This window comes from Antennarius striatus, chromosome 18 (genome assembly GCF_040054535.1).
Source record: "Antennarius striatus isolate MH-2024 chromosome 18, ASM4005453v1, whole genome shotgun sequence".
Lineage (NCBI taxonomy): Eukaryota > Metazoa > Chordata > Actinopteri > Lophiiformes > Antennariidae > Antennarius > Antennarius striatus.
In genome coordinates, this window is record NC_090793.1 from 7,984,676 (window position 1) to 8,001,544 (window position 16,869).

Sequence of the window (16,869 nt, forward strand, 5' to 3'; positions counted from 1 at the left end):
TCAAAACAATGTTCCTTGTGTTACATACTTACCTGTTATTGGCCTTGCCTTCACACGTGGTTTAAGAACACGGCACGCCGTTTCATCGATAACACACTAGATCTTTCCAGGTAGCTGGGTCAGTGGCTCTTGGAAATGTTTTGCAGCAGGGAGAGGAAATTGTGACATCCGTTGTTCCATCTGAGCTCCTCCTTCACCCTCACCTGAAAAAAAAAAATGCGAATCGCACTATTTATCGATGTTTACATTTATTCATATTCGTAATGTGTATATTTCTTGTCACGTACGCATGCCGGTTTATCTAATGTCGTTAATTTGTGTGAGGTTGATGAGTTGCACGGATGTGAAGAGTGTTTAGAAACATTTCTCGTTACTAATTTCGATTTGAATGCGGTCTTCACAATCATCCTCATAAAATCATTCCATAAAACTGGTTTCTCGTTTTAGCTTTTTAGCCAATCGCCGTCTCTGTTGAAAGAACATTTTCTTCACCGAAGTTTGGTTTGTTTGCAAACAAAGGACGTCCACGTGGAGATCCACTGGCTCATGGGAAATGTAGTTTCCTATTGACGAAGTATGAGACAAAATGCTCAATTGAACACAGTTTCCCATGATGCATCGGGAGTACCACCAGCGTGGGTGCTGAGGGCTGGATTATTTTTTTTTTCCGCCTGACGGAGTTATAAATGGATTCTGTGTTTACTGTTAGCTAGTGAGAGCCCTTTGTTTTTGTCATCACCTGGAAATCAAGATGTCCTGATAGAATACTTCGCGTTGTTTCCCTTTAACAATTCAATAGATTATGTTTTCCTAAAAACTGAGTACTTGTCATCTTTTTTTTTTTTTTTTACTTCAACGATACAAATAAAATTTTCATTTTACTCTTTTGTTAGTTTTGGCTTTTCTTCACTTAACGCTAAAGAGGAAGCGTCATCCGGAAACCTCTACGTAAGGTAATCGACATTTATCTCACTATGATAGCGGCTATTGTTCGTCAGCATGGGTTGTTAGTTAGTTAAGAGTTTTTTGTCTCGCTTGAATTTATATTTCAAGTGCCGCACGCGCTACATTTCAGGGGCACGAGCTGCCTTTAACGGTCGTCACGAGGCATTCTCTTTTGTCTGCCGAACCGACGCGCGCTGCACTCCGTCTGTTAAGCCAGCTGACCAATGAGCAACGTCTTCTTACCAGAGTTACCTTCATGCGTGAAGTAAAGAAAAGAAAAAGAAATGTGACACAGAAGTAAGAACTTGTTTGTTTGTTTTTTTTAGATATATATAATTAATAATACATAATGACGTTTAAATCATAATAGTATAGTATTGTCACGCGCCTCTATTAATTTGAATTTATTGTTTGTTATTGTTTTGTTGTTATTGTTAATCCTGAGCTGACATTTGTCATTAAGTCGATCAAAAGTGCGTCATACACCTCCGGACAAACCTGTCTTCTAGTCTGTGACTTCTCGGAGGTGCACGTGTGAACAGGTTTAACATGCAGCTAAGTTTAAACATAACCACAGATGGATGACCTCAGTCTGTGTGATAACTAGTCAGTCTGTGTGATAACTAGTCTCGTTGTAAACTTTAACAGAGCATGACGACCAGATAATGACGCTGATCCCATGATTAAATAGCTTGAAGAACTTGGATAATGGTTACCCAACACACACGCACACACACACACACACACACACACACACACATAGTTTTTTATTCTTGTGAATAATATATACAGTATGTCAGTATGTTTTTACTCCATGTAGAATTTTGGTTGTTTGCTCTGAGCAATTTTTTTAAAGAGAAAGTTATGATTCCAGATTTGACTAAAACATAGAATCTTCCCAGTTGATCAGTTGCACTCCTTTTTCTTTTTTTTTCTTTTTTTTTCTTTTTTTTTTACACTTGTTGATCCAATGTTCCTGATGTCTGGCTGGATCCCTGCCCCCACGCCGTTTCAAAACAAACCTGACTGACGTGTAGTTTGGTGCTCCAGCCGTTGCTCAACCTCCTTCTCCCGCCTGTCTCTTTGTCATCTTCCACCTCGTGTATTTCATTGCCCTGCAGGGCACAACTGTTGCACAGCAGGGATGATCTGTAGGATCACACAGCTACACGTGTAACTCAGATTCAATTTCCAATACTGTTTTCCCTATTCTGTAATTTAAGATATTTTAGCACCACCCTATGGGCTGTAGAAAATGGTTAGTTAGGGTTGCATATTGTCTCTCCACATGTCCTGTTTGGCTGTAGTAAATGTTCTCATTTTGTCCTTGAGTAAACATATTATGTTGCTTTTTGATGAATTGATCATCTTTTTCTTGGCTATTCTTAATTTTTGTTGGCTTTTTGTTGGCTATTCTTAATTAATTTCCCTGATGGAACCTCCTGAAGGGATGAACAAAGTCCTACTCTACCCTCTTTCTACTCTATTCCTTTCCACATGTAATAGGATGTATGATGATACCATGGAGGAAAATTTAACAGTATCATGTCTCTTACTCTCCATCCTTGACGTTAGAGAAGCCATTCGTTGAAGGTCGCAGCCATGGTGTTGATTCTGGGCAGAAGGATGAACAGGGAGGATTCTGGGATCAGAGGCTCACCTGCTGTCAAACGCAAGGTGCTGTCAATCAAACAGACACTGCTTTGTTTTTTTCTTGTCTGGTTTCTTGACTTGTAGCTTTTGTCTCACTATATACAGTGTATATATATATATATATTTATATAAAATATGTGTGTGTGTGTATATATATGTACTGTATATATGTATATGTTGTTTTTCTCCAAAGGTGTTTGAGGTTGACTCCAAAACTTTGGTCAGCCATGAGGTCTTGGATTTTTGTTCTGGCGCGTCCCACTCTGAGGGAATCCTGCAGGTCTTCAACGAGTTCCGTGACTCCCGCCTCTTTACTGACGTTGTGATCAGTGTCCAGGGATGCGAGTTCCCCTGCCATCGCGCGGTGCTCTCTGCCTGCTCTTCCTACTTCAGAGCCATGTTCTGTAACGATCACCGCGAGAGTCGCGAGATGCTGGTTGAGATCAACGGCATCCAAGCTGAGGCGATGGACTCCTTCCTCACCTACGTTTACACCGGCCGTGCCAAGATCACCACAGAGAATGTCCAGTTCCTCTTTGAAACCTCCAGTCTATTCCAGATCGGCACGCTGCGTGATGCCTGCGCAAAATTCCTCGAGGATCAACTGGACCCATGCAACTGCCTGGGTATCCAGCGGTTTGCAGACGCCCATTCCCTTAAACAGCTAGCCAATCGCTCCCGCATCTACGCCTTGGCTAACTTCTCTGAGGTGGCTCAGCACGAGGAGTTCCTCGACCTCCACACAGAAGAGCTCGAGGAGTACATTGGAAGTGATGAGTTAGCCATTGGTAAGGAGGAAGTGGTGTTTGAGGCGGTGATGCGATGGGTGTACAACAACGTGGAGCACAGGAGGCCTTTGCTGAAGGCCCTTCTCCACCATGTGCGCCTGCCCCTTCTGCATCCCAACTACTTTGTCCAGACAGTGGAGGGAGACCAGCTCATCCAGAACGCCCCGGAGTGTTACCAACTTCTCCACGAGGCCAGACGCTACCATGTACTCGGAAATGAAATGATGTCACCCAGAACTCGTCCACGCAGGTAAGAAAAATATTGACTTTCTTGTTGAGAAGAAGATAAGTTAAACCTAGATGACTAAATGAAAGAGTTAGTTTGATGTAGGTGGGTTCTCGTTAGATTGAAATACCTACTGAAGCAGATATCTTATCTCTTAACCCACACTGAATAGTGAGGGGTTACCACCTACACACAAGTCTGGTGCTCCCTCCTAACATTGTTTTAGTCTTTGTGTGTCAAGGTGTGAGTAACATAGAGACTAGGAGTGTTATTATACTGATCAGACTAATACGTGGTTGACTGAGAACTGTGTTGTAACTCTATTTTGAAATACAGTAGTTGAAGTTAACAGCTCAGGCCAACAAACAGACTTGTACCAGCAGTTTAACTCACCTTGCTGATTTAATTCTGAGAGTCCCCACCTGTTCTGGTTGTGCCTTTTTAGAGCATAACGGTCTCTTTTTTTGAAGTGTTTGAAAAGTGGATTTTTTTAGGTGTATGTCATGTTTGATGGAAAGTAAGGATTGGTTCCTGAGACCATATGGCAGCCTGCCGTCTAACAAACAATACTGCACCTGCTTTTGTTTTGTCAGATATGTTTGCAAGGGTTAAATTGCTAAGCAAGCAACTGTCGGTTATTCAGGCGGTGTGATGGGTGCTGTAGGTATAGTTTACCAGTATCCAGGCAGATGCGTTCATATCACTTATCCAATCAGACGGTTAGTTCCCGTACTTGTTGCCGTCGTTTGCCTAGAGGGCTGAATCAACTTCTGCTCACAACAGACGCCTTGCTTTCCCCTTTCTGACTCTACAGTAGGCCTTAGTTTGTCTTTGAAAATCAGACACACACATACACGTATATGCACACACACACAGGCTCGCACGCATAGAGCCAAATCACTCCTGGGGGCCTAGATTGTTTCTTGAATGTATCCAAGCCTGCAAAACCGCTCTGCTCTCCGACCCGTGTTCTACTTACACTCACAGACTAAACAGACCAAGAATTGTGGGACAAGTAGAAAGAAACATGTTTTGTGCCACATCTGAATTGACTGTAGGATCAAAATACATTGGAATTCTTTCACAGAAAAACCACTAGTGGTGTTTCTTTGGTATTATTATTTTGAACATCACAACTATGAAACAAAGCTGTCATAAATTTGCTTCCCTAGAGGAAATGTTTTCATATCCATGGCATGTGTTGAACAGCCAACTAGTCTGTCCAGGAGTGTGTTATTGCTTCACCGTAGATTGATACCTTTGCTGTAAACTGCACTTTGCCTTGAAGATAAGTAGTGGTATTCCCGCGGAAACCACCACTTTGTTCCCTCCCTGGCACCTATGTGGCCTTCTGTAATTAGAAACCCCTCCCAGTGTTGATGTGTTTTAGTGTCCTAACACTTCTTCATAAGATCTGTCTACAACTATACACAGCTGACTTATAATTTTAGCATGTTATTCTTTTCTGTTGCTGTTGTTCTTTCCGATAAGTCTCTAAAATAACCGCGTTGCTCCCTCTGCCTGTTCTCTTGTCTTCACAGATCCACCGGTTACACTGAGGTGATCGTGGTAGTCGGGGGCTGCGAGAGAATTGGGGGCTTCAATCTGCCCTACACTGAATGCTATGATCCAGTCACAGGAGAGTGGAAATCATTGGCTAAACTGCCAGAGTTTACCAAATCAGAATATGCTGTCTGTGCCCTTCGCAATGACATTCTGGTGTCTGGTAAGTCAATATCAATCCTTTTGTTTGTTTGTTTTTTAAAAAAATTAGTTTTATAATTTTTAAATGACTGTAAAATTGTCATACCCAAAAACTAAAAACAAATTGCAAGAATACACTTAAGAGGCACGGTTAGTGTCTGCCTGTGCATATCTTGGCATGTAAATCCCCAACTCAAGAGTGGCAGGAAAGCCTGCGGTGGATGTTCGCCTCGTGTTGTTTTTTTACAGCCTTAGCCTGTGCTTGAGCTGAAGGAAAAAATGAGTAACATCTGGATGCACTCTCTGCTCAGTGCAGTAAGAGCCCTCATTGGTGAGCTCAGTCCCTCTCATTTCCTGTGGCCAATAATCTGGGTCACCACCGTTTTTGCATCGTTTCAACAGTTTCTTGGGATCTCCCTGATGCAACGATCTGATGTCCCTTTTTGATTCTAGGATAAACTTGTGTTGTTTGAAATTGAACTAAATTGCAGCTTTTCCAGTTACCCCCCCGGGAAATGAGGTTGGGCCTCTGATGAAACAATAAACTTAATATGAAATCATTTCTATTAACTGAGTTTTGACAACATCAAGGTTATCTCACATCTTGTGAAGTTGTTTCTAGGGGTATGCATTGAGTTTAAATGTGCCTGCCAGTGCTGCTCAAGCTCAGACATGCTTCATATGAGCAAGAAATGGCAAAAAAACAGCCATCAAGATAGGGCGATTCAATTTGCATGTATGTGAAAAGCTATAGGAAAAATGTTCTCCCTACAGCAAAGCTCTCATGTGTTTACTATCAGTCCAACCTCACGTGCAGCCTGGAAAAGTCACCCCTCCCTCCCCTGATTCGTACACACACATAAACAATACCCCCTCCCTTTACAGCATATCGCAATCCTCATTGCCTCATTGTTTTTCTTTGTTGCCCTATATGCGTTGACAGGTTTAATCCCATGTACTTGTGTTTATTTTGGTCTTGATTACATTCCCACACATTCTTCCATTCCGCTTGTCCGTCTGCTCCTTTCTTCAAACTGGGATCTTCTTCAAATACCGAAGCGCAGCTGCAGATAGCTGTGGCTTTAAGCAGGGCATTGCTCAACTAAATATACAAAACCTTTCTTTACAGAAATATGGACTTTGACCACTGCTGACTTTTTTCACACCCGTTGTGGATTGAGATCTGCCTCAAATCCAAAGCAACCATGCTGGTTTAACACCTGAATGTTTTGCATTTAGGAATGTTTCAGACTACAGTCATTACGAATTCTGTCGCAACTGGATCTGACAAGATATATAATGTATGGCTGTACTGTACATAACAACATGAAATAAAGTGTCCCCATCTGAGCTGATGGGACCCGGCCAATTTTCAGATGATTCCATGCAGAAATCAGTCGCTCTTTTATCTACAGTTAAGGTTTAAAGCGTTCTTTGAAGTGGTGAAGCTCCACCAACATGTTTCCTCTATGCTAATCATTAAAAACAGAACCCTTAAGGGCCGCAGACTGTCTGTCTCTTACACAATCCAGTAGATCATCACGCATTCACGTACTGTGACTAACTTCCACCCCTTGTCTTCTTTTGTCTGTGTGCCAAGAAGCAATTTAAAACGGCTGAAATTAAATTACCACTAAGATAAAAGAAAAGAGTTAGATCTATATTGCCTGAGATGCATTTAATTTGATTACCTTTCAAGGGGATGATTTTTTTTGTGAAAAGGATAAAATACAATATTGAGAACTTGTTTAGTCTATTTCTGCTTTAACCGCTGTTAATTAGAAAACTCTGATTTGGGAGGCATGCTGTTTAATTGTCAGTCAGGGTTGTATTAACTGATATCACCAAGATGTGATTAATTGAAGTTGTGGCGTGAAATAACACAGATTGTCGCAGACGTCTCTGTTTATGTGAGTGTTTGTCGTTTCTGAGATACACATGCACCAAGATAATGTTGATGGATAACCAGCAATCATTTGCTTTAAAGTCTAATAATAGTAAAGCTATTGCAAAATCCATGTACTGTAATTTATTAGGATGTTGTACATTTGTCCTCTATCTCGTGTGTTTGATTGGCCAACCTGTCTTTCGTTGGATCTTTTTTTGCCCTCCCCATTTTGTTTTGAAAAGCTAGCGCATTTTCCTGTGAAGAGTCTTGTGACAGGTGTTTGTGTTGCATGTTGGGAGGGGGTTATTGTCACCAAGAGATTTAGGACACATGTTCAGACTTATTTAAAAATGTGTTTGGGTCTCACTGTAACCTGGATGGTTATTATTCTCCTTCACCACTTCCTTCTGTGTTTGTCTGCCCTGAGAGAACATATGAGGTGCCCAGTCGTACTGAAATCACTCAGTAACTGGATGTGTTCATCTTAAAAATCATTCAAAAAATGAAGGCATACTTAATAATAAAATGAAAACTGATAATCTTGATGGTCTTTTTTGCTTTTTCCATCGTGGAAACAAAAAACCCCCACAAACAACCATGTTGACGTTTGGCCTATATGTGACACGTTTGTCCCGTGTTATTTTTAGGTGGCCGTATCAACAGCAGGGACGTTTGGATGTACAACTCCCAGCTCAACCTGTGGATCCGAGTGGCCTCTCTGAACAAAGGCCGCTGGAGGCACAAGATGGGCGTCCTGCTGGGCAAGGTAAGAGGAAACCACTGGATGAATCCTCTTCAGGGTGTGTGGCCAGCTCCTCATGGAGGCATCTGATGATGGAAGTCATTTGTAGTTCTGTATCAGATACATCAATGGATAGGATGGCACTAAACAACCGACTTAATGAAGTGTGAAGCCAAAATAGCAACAAACAAGTTAAATCAAGCATTTCCTGAAGAGATAAACATTACAGAACCCTTCAGGGATCTCAGAGCCACCACTGCCATCCTACCACCCCTAAAGAGATGCATGTCACAGAGGCTACCTGTGTTTCATTGTTCCTGTGCCACGGTTTCTAACACACCACTTAAAAATCCATGTGGCATGGTTACTGGCTTTATTATCTTACCAGAGATAAGGTAGAAGGGGGTGTACATTTACACTTTGGGAACATTTTGTGCATTAACCGCCTTTGATGTTCTCTGAATTCTCATCAGAGCTTTTGCAGTACGTCATCGGCTGTCACACGTTTTGTTCCACCGCTCTATGTTACCTGTAGGCCTGAAACACAGGTTTTGTTTAATCATTGCTGGATGACGCTGTGTTTTCAGTTGTAGATCTGAGGGATTCTTCATTAGTCATCACATCTGCACAAAGGAATCTCCTTTACTGACAAGTTGACTATTGGTGTCTGGAAACACCCTGTGATAAAGTTTGAAGGTTTAAGTTGAGTTAATGGCTTCAGGGTCTTTAATTCTCAGTCGTTGCTTCTCCTCTGGAGTTATTACTTTACAGCCTCAACTACAAGGCTTGATGGATTTCCTATTTTTAGGGCAGTGGGAGATGGATGGATACATTCCAGATTCTCACACTTCCAAGTTAAGGATCAGCTTAATCCATTTGTACATATCACGTTTCGTTTGCCTCTGCTTAATCGCACTAGCCTTACAAGGCTCTCGGGTTAGGGTTAGGAGCCTGAACAAAGACTTGCATGCGTAGGCATAATGTATCGCATTTTTCACTGTATAGTACAAGACTTATCATTTTTAGCAATAACTGTTGTACATTTGAACTTTTCCTGGAAAAATCACATTCCTTGCTGTACTTTTCTGTTCCTATAAATCACAGAAGTTCATGTGCTCCATAAATCTATAAAGGCATGGGGTTTTTTGTTTTTTTTTTCTTTTGTTTTAATCTTTCGTTGGGACTCTTGGGAGGTGAATGAACTCATCTGCAGTTGCTTGCTTCTTATTACAGTGAAATATTTTGTCAAAAACCCCACAGTATCTGACTTTTTAGGATCTCCTGACTCATTTTTTTTCTTCTCATGAGTTACTTCCCATTTGACGTGAAACACTGAAGCTCTAAATAGAAATGTGTGTGTGTTGTGAACCAGCATATATACAGTACATATACTTCATATATACACACACACACACACACACACAGGTGTGTATGTGTAACATACAATATAGTGTCGGCTTGTTCATGCTGACTCTCACCTGCTCTGGTTCAAACTTTGCATATTCAGTTGAATCAAATATTCCTGAATTTGCATATATACCCTCTTTATTGTCCTACTATAGTTCTATTATATATTTATTTGTTACTGTAGCTGTGTAGTTGTGCTAAGCACATGTTCCTTGTGAAGCCTGAACTCATGAACCTGGTCCTCACCAGAGGAGGAGTGAGTAAACTTTTGTTAATCACATTACACTACCTCAGCTTTTGGATCTTAGAGAGAATTTTCATGGAATAATGTCATAAGGTTTTTCATCCGAATAAAGAAGACATGTGCAGACTGGTAGAACAAGATCTGGACACTGCTGGTAATGATTTAATAACACGTGTGGATCAGTTCCACACTGGTTGGAATAGTCCAGTAGTTCAATGTAACTGGAGATTGTAAATAAAAAGTGCATTGACACACCTCAAGACACGATGCTGACACTGCAGACTGGACAGATGTAACCTGATGCAGGCATGAGGGGACTTTCATGAAACGCTATAAGTTACTCTCTACAGAACTCTGAATCCTTCTCTTACTGCTGGTTATCTGTTTGTTAGGATTTTTCCATTTATATTGAAATTTAATATGAAAACAAGAATAGAAGTACAAATGTCCTGCATTCTGTGGTGTCCAGTTGGATCAACCCCTTTTTTCCACAGAGTATAAGCATAAATAGGTCACCAGTTGTTATCTGTTCCCTGTTGTGGCAGTCTGTTGGATGTTTTTGTCCATCATCTCTCTCTCTCTCATTCTCGCTCTCTCTTGCTCTCTCTCGCTCTCGCTCGCTCTCATTTTCTCCTCTATTCTCCCATTGTTTTCCACTGAGGTGGTTCAGACTGTCTTTGTTTCCCTGTCGGTCACTGCGTCTCACTCCTGCATACTGAGGAACAATTAATCATTCATCTGTTGTAAGTCTTGGACATGCTCATAAAACAATCTGAGAATGCGTTTGTACGGTGGTTGGCGACTGTGTCCACAGGGAGCCACGAATCATGTTTGACCAAGTGTTTATATGATGGCAACATACTTCATGTTGGTAGAAGAGTGTGTGTCGCCATCATCAAGGGAACGGGGAATGTGATGGTATTGATAAAACTTCCACTGTGTGTACAAAACATGTGGAGATATTCATCAAGTGAGGGAAAAGAGAGATCCCCACTTCCACCCCTACAACTGTCAGTTTTAGCTTTAGTGTCCATGTTTTTATGGAAAATATGGAAGACGTGTTCACAGAAAAGTTAGATATTGCACTTGGATGTAAAAATCCCCCCCAAAAAGCTCAGTGTATCCCTGCAGAAAAGGGATCTATGTGATAAAATTAGCTTAGCTTGTCTTGCCAAAAAGAAATTCCTTTATGTTGATATAACATGTTCACTTAATACGTGGTTATTTTTATCTCTCTGAAGCACACTTCTCCCATGTTCCCTCACATCATTTGTGGCAAACAACAATTGTTAAAAGCTAATTATTAACCATGGAACACAGAGAAGGACAACAAACAGAGCTCAGGTGGTTCACATGCCCACAGTTTTATAGGCTGTGTTGTGCGTTAATGTGACAGCTGTGTTCAGTTCTGTGGATTGGCGTTGATCACTAAAAACACAAACAGACTTTCTTTGGGATCAGCAGAGATTTCCCAAAAGGTTTCCTTTTTTTATCTACTATAATTCTGTTAAAAATGAGAGTTTTGCTTTCAATTATGTCAGGTATTGAATGCAAATATCCACCTGCTCCATTGGCATCTCTCCTTTCCCCACTCCCCACCCCCCTTCATCGCTCTCTCTTTTTCTCTGTCTCGTAGTCTTTGTTAATTTTTCAGATTTAGAGCAGTGACGGGAGTTGTCGAGAGGTTTTCTGTTAGATAAGATCGGCCTGATAAGTACATCCTGTTCCTAACCAGCTCCTCCAGTTCAATGTCTATTCCTGACATGTGACCTCCTTTTAGAGGAAGTTATTGATGATAAATATGTTTTTCTTATTCCTAATTATGTTGTGATTTTGCCACTCATTTTCACTCTAGGAGGATGTTTTAACCACAAAATGTTCATATTTTACCTAAACACAATCCTTCTGCTTGTTATACTTTGCATCTTGCGAGATTTGTTTTTGTTAGCAGCTCAGATTTTATCATTGTCCTGCCACAAACTACCAGCTGATGTCACTTTCTGATTATAGCGGTACTAAACTGATCAAAATCACACCATGTGACAACTCCGTTTATAAAGAGATTTTGCGGCTAAATATTTAATTTTTACCGATTTTTTTAAGAAATGCTGTTCAAGGGGAACAAAAACGTATTGTTTCCAGCAAAGATGCACGTGTTTGTGCAGAATATGTCATCTTTCTCCTAATTCTGATGGATTGGGTCTCTCAGCGCTGACGTAGAAACTATTATCCGTGTCTCTCTCAGGTCTACGCTGTAGGTGGTTACGACGGGCAGAGCCGCCTGAGCAGCGTGGAGTGTTACGACTCCTTCTCCAACCGCTGGACAGACGTGGCTCCCCTGAAGGAGGCTGTCAGCTCTCCAGCCATGGCCAGCTGTGCTGGAAAGCTCTTCGTCATAGGAGGAGGACCCGATGATGACACCTGCTCAGACAAGGTAAGAAACAGATGTTTAACCCCGTCCCACCCCCTGTTCACGTGTTTCAGCACATAGGAATGGAAATTGAGTTGTTTAGTGTGTTCTGTCACAAGTTGCTGATGTAAAGTAATGATATAGGAAACACAAAGCCGGTCATTTCCCATTCTTGTTCCCTTCCTCCGTTGGATAGCTGAAATGTGTGTATTTACTGTATGTCAGAATTCATCCACACATAGAGAATCAGTGTGATAAAAGTTACCACAACAATCTGTGTTTCTCTAACCGAACCTTCACACGACCCAGAGGGCAGAGTCATGCTGGCTCCTCTTCTCTCCAGGAGTCTGCTATCAGGGTTGTTCACATTGATCCAAAAGCTGCTTGTCTGTTAAAGTCAATACTTGTGTTGTTCATGTTCAAGTGTGGTCAGAGATTACCCTGCTTGGACGGAATTTATGTTTTTTTTTTTAAATTTGAGCGGTGAGGGGGTGGGGGCGTTGACAGAATGATTCTCAAAAAAGTCTCATGAAGTCAAGTGTAAGTCACTAATCAATAAAACTTTCATTTCAGCGTTTCCTGTTCGTGTTTTTCCACCCTAGAGCACATATTAACTGACTGTTACTGCATGTCACAGGTTCAGTGCTACGATCCAGAGACGGATTCTTGGTTGCTACGGGCAAACATCCCCATTGCTAAGCGATGCATCACAGCAGTGTCCCTCAACAACCTGATATATGTGTGCGGGGGTCTCACCAAGTCCATATTCTGCTATGACCCCACACAAGACTACTGGATACACGTGGTGCACACCTTTAACAAACAGGTAATGGGCGAAATGCTCCTTTAAAACAAATAAACGGGGAGTCAGTATCCCGCTAAGCTGCGAATGTTAATTCCCATCTCTTTCCAGGAGAGCTGTGGGATGTCGGTGTGCAATGGGAAGGTCTTCATCCTGGGTGGCAGAGGGGAAACCGGTGAAGCGACGGACACCATCCTGTGTTACGACCCCTCCACGGGGATCATCACGGGGGTGGCAGCCATGCCTCGACCAATCTCCTACCACGGCTGCGTCACTATCCATCGCTACAACGACAAGTACCACAGGCAGTGACCATAAACAAAGAGAACACACACACACACACACAGGAAAACCCATGAACTCAAGCTCTTATTGCACAAATGTAATCATTCACATTTGTAATAGTTTAATAATTCACTATACCACTGAGCTAATTTATATTCCCACAGCATCATGTAGCAGTCGTTGTCACGCTCTGATTGTTCTGCTGTTGTCTCTTAAAGCCATTTGTGGGACTGTCCGGTGATTTATAATGCTGATGACCTCTATTTTACTGAATTTAACAAATGTGCCCAGCAGTATCAACAACACAAGTTATGGAGTGGTGACTCACACAGAACCGCACTTAATAGTAATGCTGGTAACGATAATTTTGAATGACTATTTGTTGAATAAACAACAGTCATTTTTTGCTTTGACAATTTGAGTTCAGTCTAATTTAGTGTTAAAAATTTTCTAAAACTCCTGATAAAATTAAGAATTAATGATTCTTAAGTATGCTGATAATCATTTCGAGAGTGAACCTTCCATCACTGTGTTTTTTTGACTGCAAAATAACCCGAGAACCAGTGCCTCAGTGGATGAACTGAAATGTGAATGATCTGTCAGCGCAATTACTGTAACTTATTTTTATAACTGATTCTTAAGTTCCACCCACACAGCAGCATAGTGGAAAAGTACTTCCCTCTGGTTTTTATAAAAATAAATTTTGTACTCCTTCTTTTTCTACTAAAAATAACCTGATAAAAATGTGGTTTTCAGTCAATCAGCTGCTTTTCCACAGAATATTTCGGCATACGTAGAGGTTGCTTTAGCTTATTGTCCCAGAGTGGATCGATAAAGTTTTTTATTTCTAATATTAGTTCACCATTAATCTTTATTTAATCTTTATTTGTTTTTTTTCTCCTCCTTCCACATACCACAGAGTTCTACTTCCTGTGTGCGCTTCCCTTTCAAGTTTTATTTTGCTTCATTATTATTATTATTTTATTATTATTATTATTAATTTAATGACCTTCAATGTTTGTATTTAAAGTTGTACTTCTTTTTCTTTTTTATAACTGAATGTCTCTTACTATAAGCATCTTTTATTGTATCAGTGTTTTTGCTGTGCTGGGTTTGTAGGTAGTTTTGTAGATGTGAGAAGCCTTTGTGGATCAAACTCAAAGACGGCTCGAAATGATGCGCATGTTTCGGTGTGTTAATGCATGTAGATATATGTGTGTGTGTGTGTGCGTGACTTGGTCCAGTCGACACGTTGAAGCCAAGGAGACGAATCAACGAGTTCTAGTGTAAGAGTTGCACTACCACAAACATCCGTTGAACTGACGACGCCTCTCACCTGTGAACTTACATACATGATGTAACTCCATAGACAACTTGATGTGTGTGTTTGTGTGTGTGTGTGTGTGTGTGTGTGTGTGTGTGTGTGTACAGTCAGGTGTAGCAGTGCTACACCTCATTAAAAATTCTGAATGATGGGAGTTGTGGATGATTTGGCTCATGGTCAGTAAAAGTCACCATATTATTACTATAGATGTCCAAAGAGCCATTGCTGTGAATATAACTTTGATATGTTTTAAATGTATTTAAATGTTTCTATCATGGTTGCCTGTTGAGATTGTTTTTTTTTTATTTTTTGTAACTGAGAGCCTCATTCGTGCACTTTGACAGAATATAGTTAAATGTAGAATTTTTTTTTTTTTTTTTACTGTATCAGTAAATATGCTTTGCTTTCATGTGGCAAAAGGCCTCTCGGGGTGTCCCGACTATAGCGTTGATATCTGACTATAAGCAACGACAGTTGGTCTGAAGGCTGACAAACATCTTGTAAACCATTTGTCCGATCTACTTCAGTGCCAAATTTGCTGACATTTTGATTAATTCAATTTTACTAAATTCATAAGCTAAAAAAAGAAACGGGCTAAATGGTTCAGAGAAAAAAAGCAAATTTAATGTTGTGACATAAAGAGTTAAAGAGTGCAAAAAAAGATTAACACTATTGCAGCAGAAAAAGCATCCAAAACAAGACTCCCTTCAAAAATTGATCAGTCCAAGTTTAAGTTATAACCTTCTCTCCAAAGCCACTAAAAAGTTCCGTTCTTCTTGTTCCGTTAGGGGTCACCACATCGTGTCATCATTTATCCATTTTAGGTGAACCTTCCTTACATCCAGCTGCAAAGCAGTGATGTATTGTTATTGTCAGTGTTTGGGACCAGCCTGCAGTTGACTCTGTCTTGTGCCCCTATAGGGCTGCAGATGCTGGGGATTGAACCAAGTACAGCATCCCCGACCCGTCTCTCCAAAGTTACTGCACTCCATTTTTTAACTGTTTTTCCTTCAAATCGATCTCTGCTCTGCTGCTGTTAGACGTGAAGTAGTTTGGATGAGTGGTTCTATCGGTAACACCAGAGTGTGAGCAGTCCACTTATTTCAAATGTCAACAAGAAGTGCCACAAGATGAGAATGGGACTGAGTAATAGAGTTCATGCTTTTCATATTAGCATGATAAGCTGGTGATTCAAGCTAAAGTTCCCGTGGTTCTTACTGTCCAACAGTGACTGTTAACAAAAAATGACATCTAGGTATTTCATTCAAAAGATGTGCAAATTAGCATCAGCAGTAACACTGGGCTGAGAGAAAAACGTCCGGAGGGTCAATCACACTCCTTTACATACAGAAGTAACCTACATAACTCAGGAGGCCAGCAAAAGGCGGCTGAGAGACGGGAAGACGGCAGGAATGTCATACAGTACATAACGAGAGAGATGTGTGTCAATGATTTCACTGAGTGTTTACTCAAAATGTTTTGTTATATTGATTTTATTATTAGCTACATAGAGGCTTTCATACGTTATTTACTCTGATACGATAGTTTTGTTTGTTGTGGTGATTTGTAGGACTGGTTTTTGCTGTCGTATCTTAATCCAGATGGCATGTCTCAAATTAAATTTTGAAGAGTCAAGCGTTAAAGGCTGATTTTCTGAAGCTAAAAAGGAAAAAAAAAAAAGCCATAGTGGGTGTGATTCAATCTCAAAGATGAATTTGTTGAAAGCAGTCCGTGGATAAAGTGTGCTTACATGTTTGATGGGGTCAAGAACTTTAATGATGTCCCTTGTGCCTTATTAAAAGTGTGATTGGGTAATTAAATCTTCTTATTTTGATATAATTTTTTACTGTGTGATTTATATTTTAGTACCATATTCTCCTCTTTGTCTGTGAGAAAGCTTTGGTTTTATGAAACTACTTTAGCCTACCTTAGATTGTAATGACTGTCTTGTGTAAGAGAAATATCAATAAAGTTTTTCTTTCTCTACCCTTTATGTTTCTTTCCTGTCTCAGAAAAAAAGGTATGAAAGCCAATGACAAGAATAATGATAAAATGTTAGGTCTTAATGGTCTTTCTGCAATCTGTTGCATGTAGTGATGTAATCTATTATTACATAAATAGTATTTACGTTTTCGAAAGGCATTGAGTTAAACAAGAAAACACACCATTCAAGCTAGGACTACACGTTTCAAACTAATCAAATTCTTAAAAATTCCTACTCCACAAACAGAAAAGAAATACACAAGTCGTACTAAGTAAAAATATGTCTTGTCAAAAAAGGCACTTTTATATAAATATCTTGCAAATTGGCGGAAGAGCGTAAAACAATGAGTACACACACACCTTTTCAAAATTAACAATTCACCAACTTGTTGTAATAATAAGATAATAACTTTTGCACAAGTTTTTGCTGAATTGACATGCTGATATACAATACAGTACAATAGTACT

The 16,869-nt window shown here is 40.4% G+C and overlaps 1 protein-coding gene across 3 annotated transcripts; it reads left to right on the top strand.

Annotated features, from left to right (window-relative positions):
• The first annotated feature begins 262 nt into the window (after positions 1 to 262).
• Positions 263 to 16,406, top strand: klhl24a (kelch-like family member 24a). 3 transcript variants are annotated; one of them, XM_068340633.1, is made up of 8 exons: positions 263 to 953; positions 2,523 to 2,622; positions 2,792 to 3,636; positions 5,154 to 5,338; positions 7,852 to 7,970; positions 11,843 to 12,031; positions 12,645 to 12,833; positions 12,921 to 16,406. In XM_068340633.1, the coding sequence occupies exons 2-8, from the start codon at positions 2,548 to 2,550 to the stop codon at positions 13,119 to 13,121; spliced, it is 1,803 nt and encodes a 600-aa protein (XP_068196734.1). In that variant the 5' UTR covers positions 263 to 953; positions 2,523 to 2,547; the 3' UTR covers positions 13,122 to 16,406. The 3 variants fall into 3 exon arrangements, with proteins under 3 accessions (XP_068196734.1, XP_068196732.1, XP_068196733.1); XM_068340631.1 differs by having other exon boundaries at positions 2,526 to 2,622; XM_068340632.1 differs by lacking the exon at positions 263 to 953 and adding an exon at positions 1,055 to 1,242 and having other exon boundaries at positions 2,521 to 2,622.
• Positions 16,407 to 16,869: the final 463 nt, after the last annotated feature.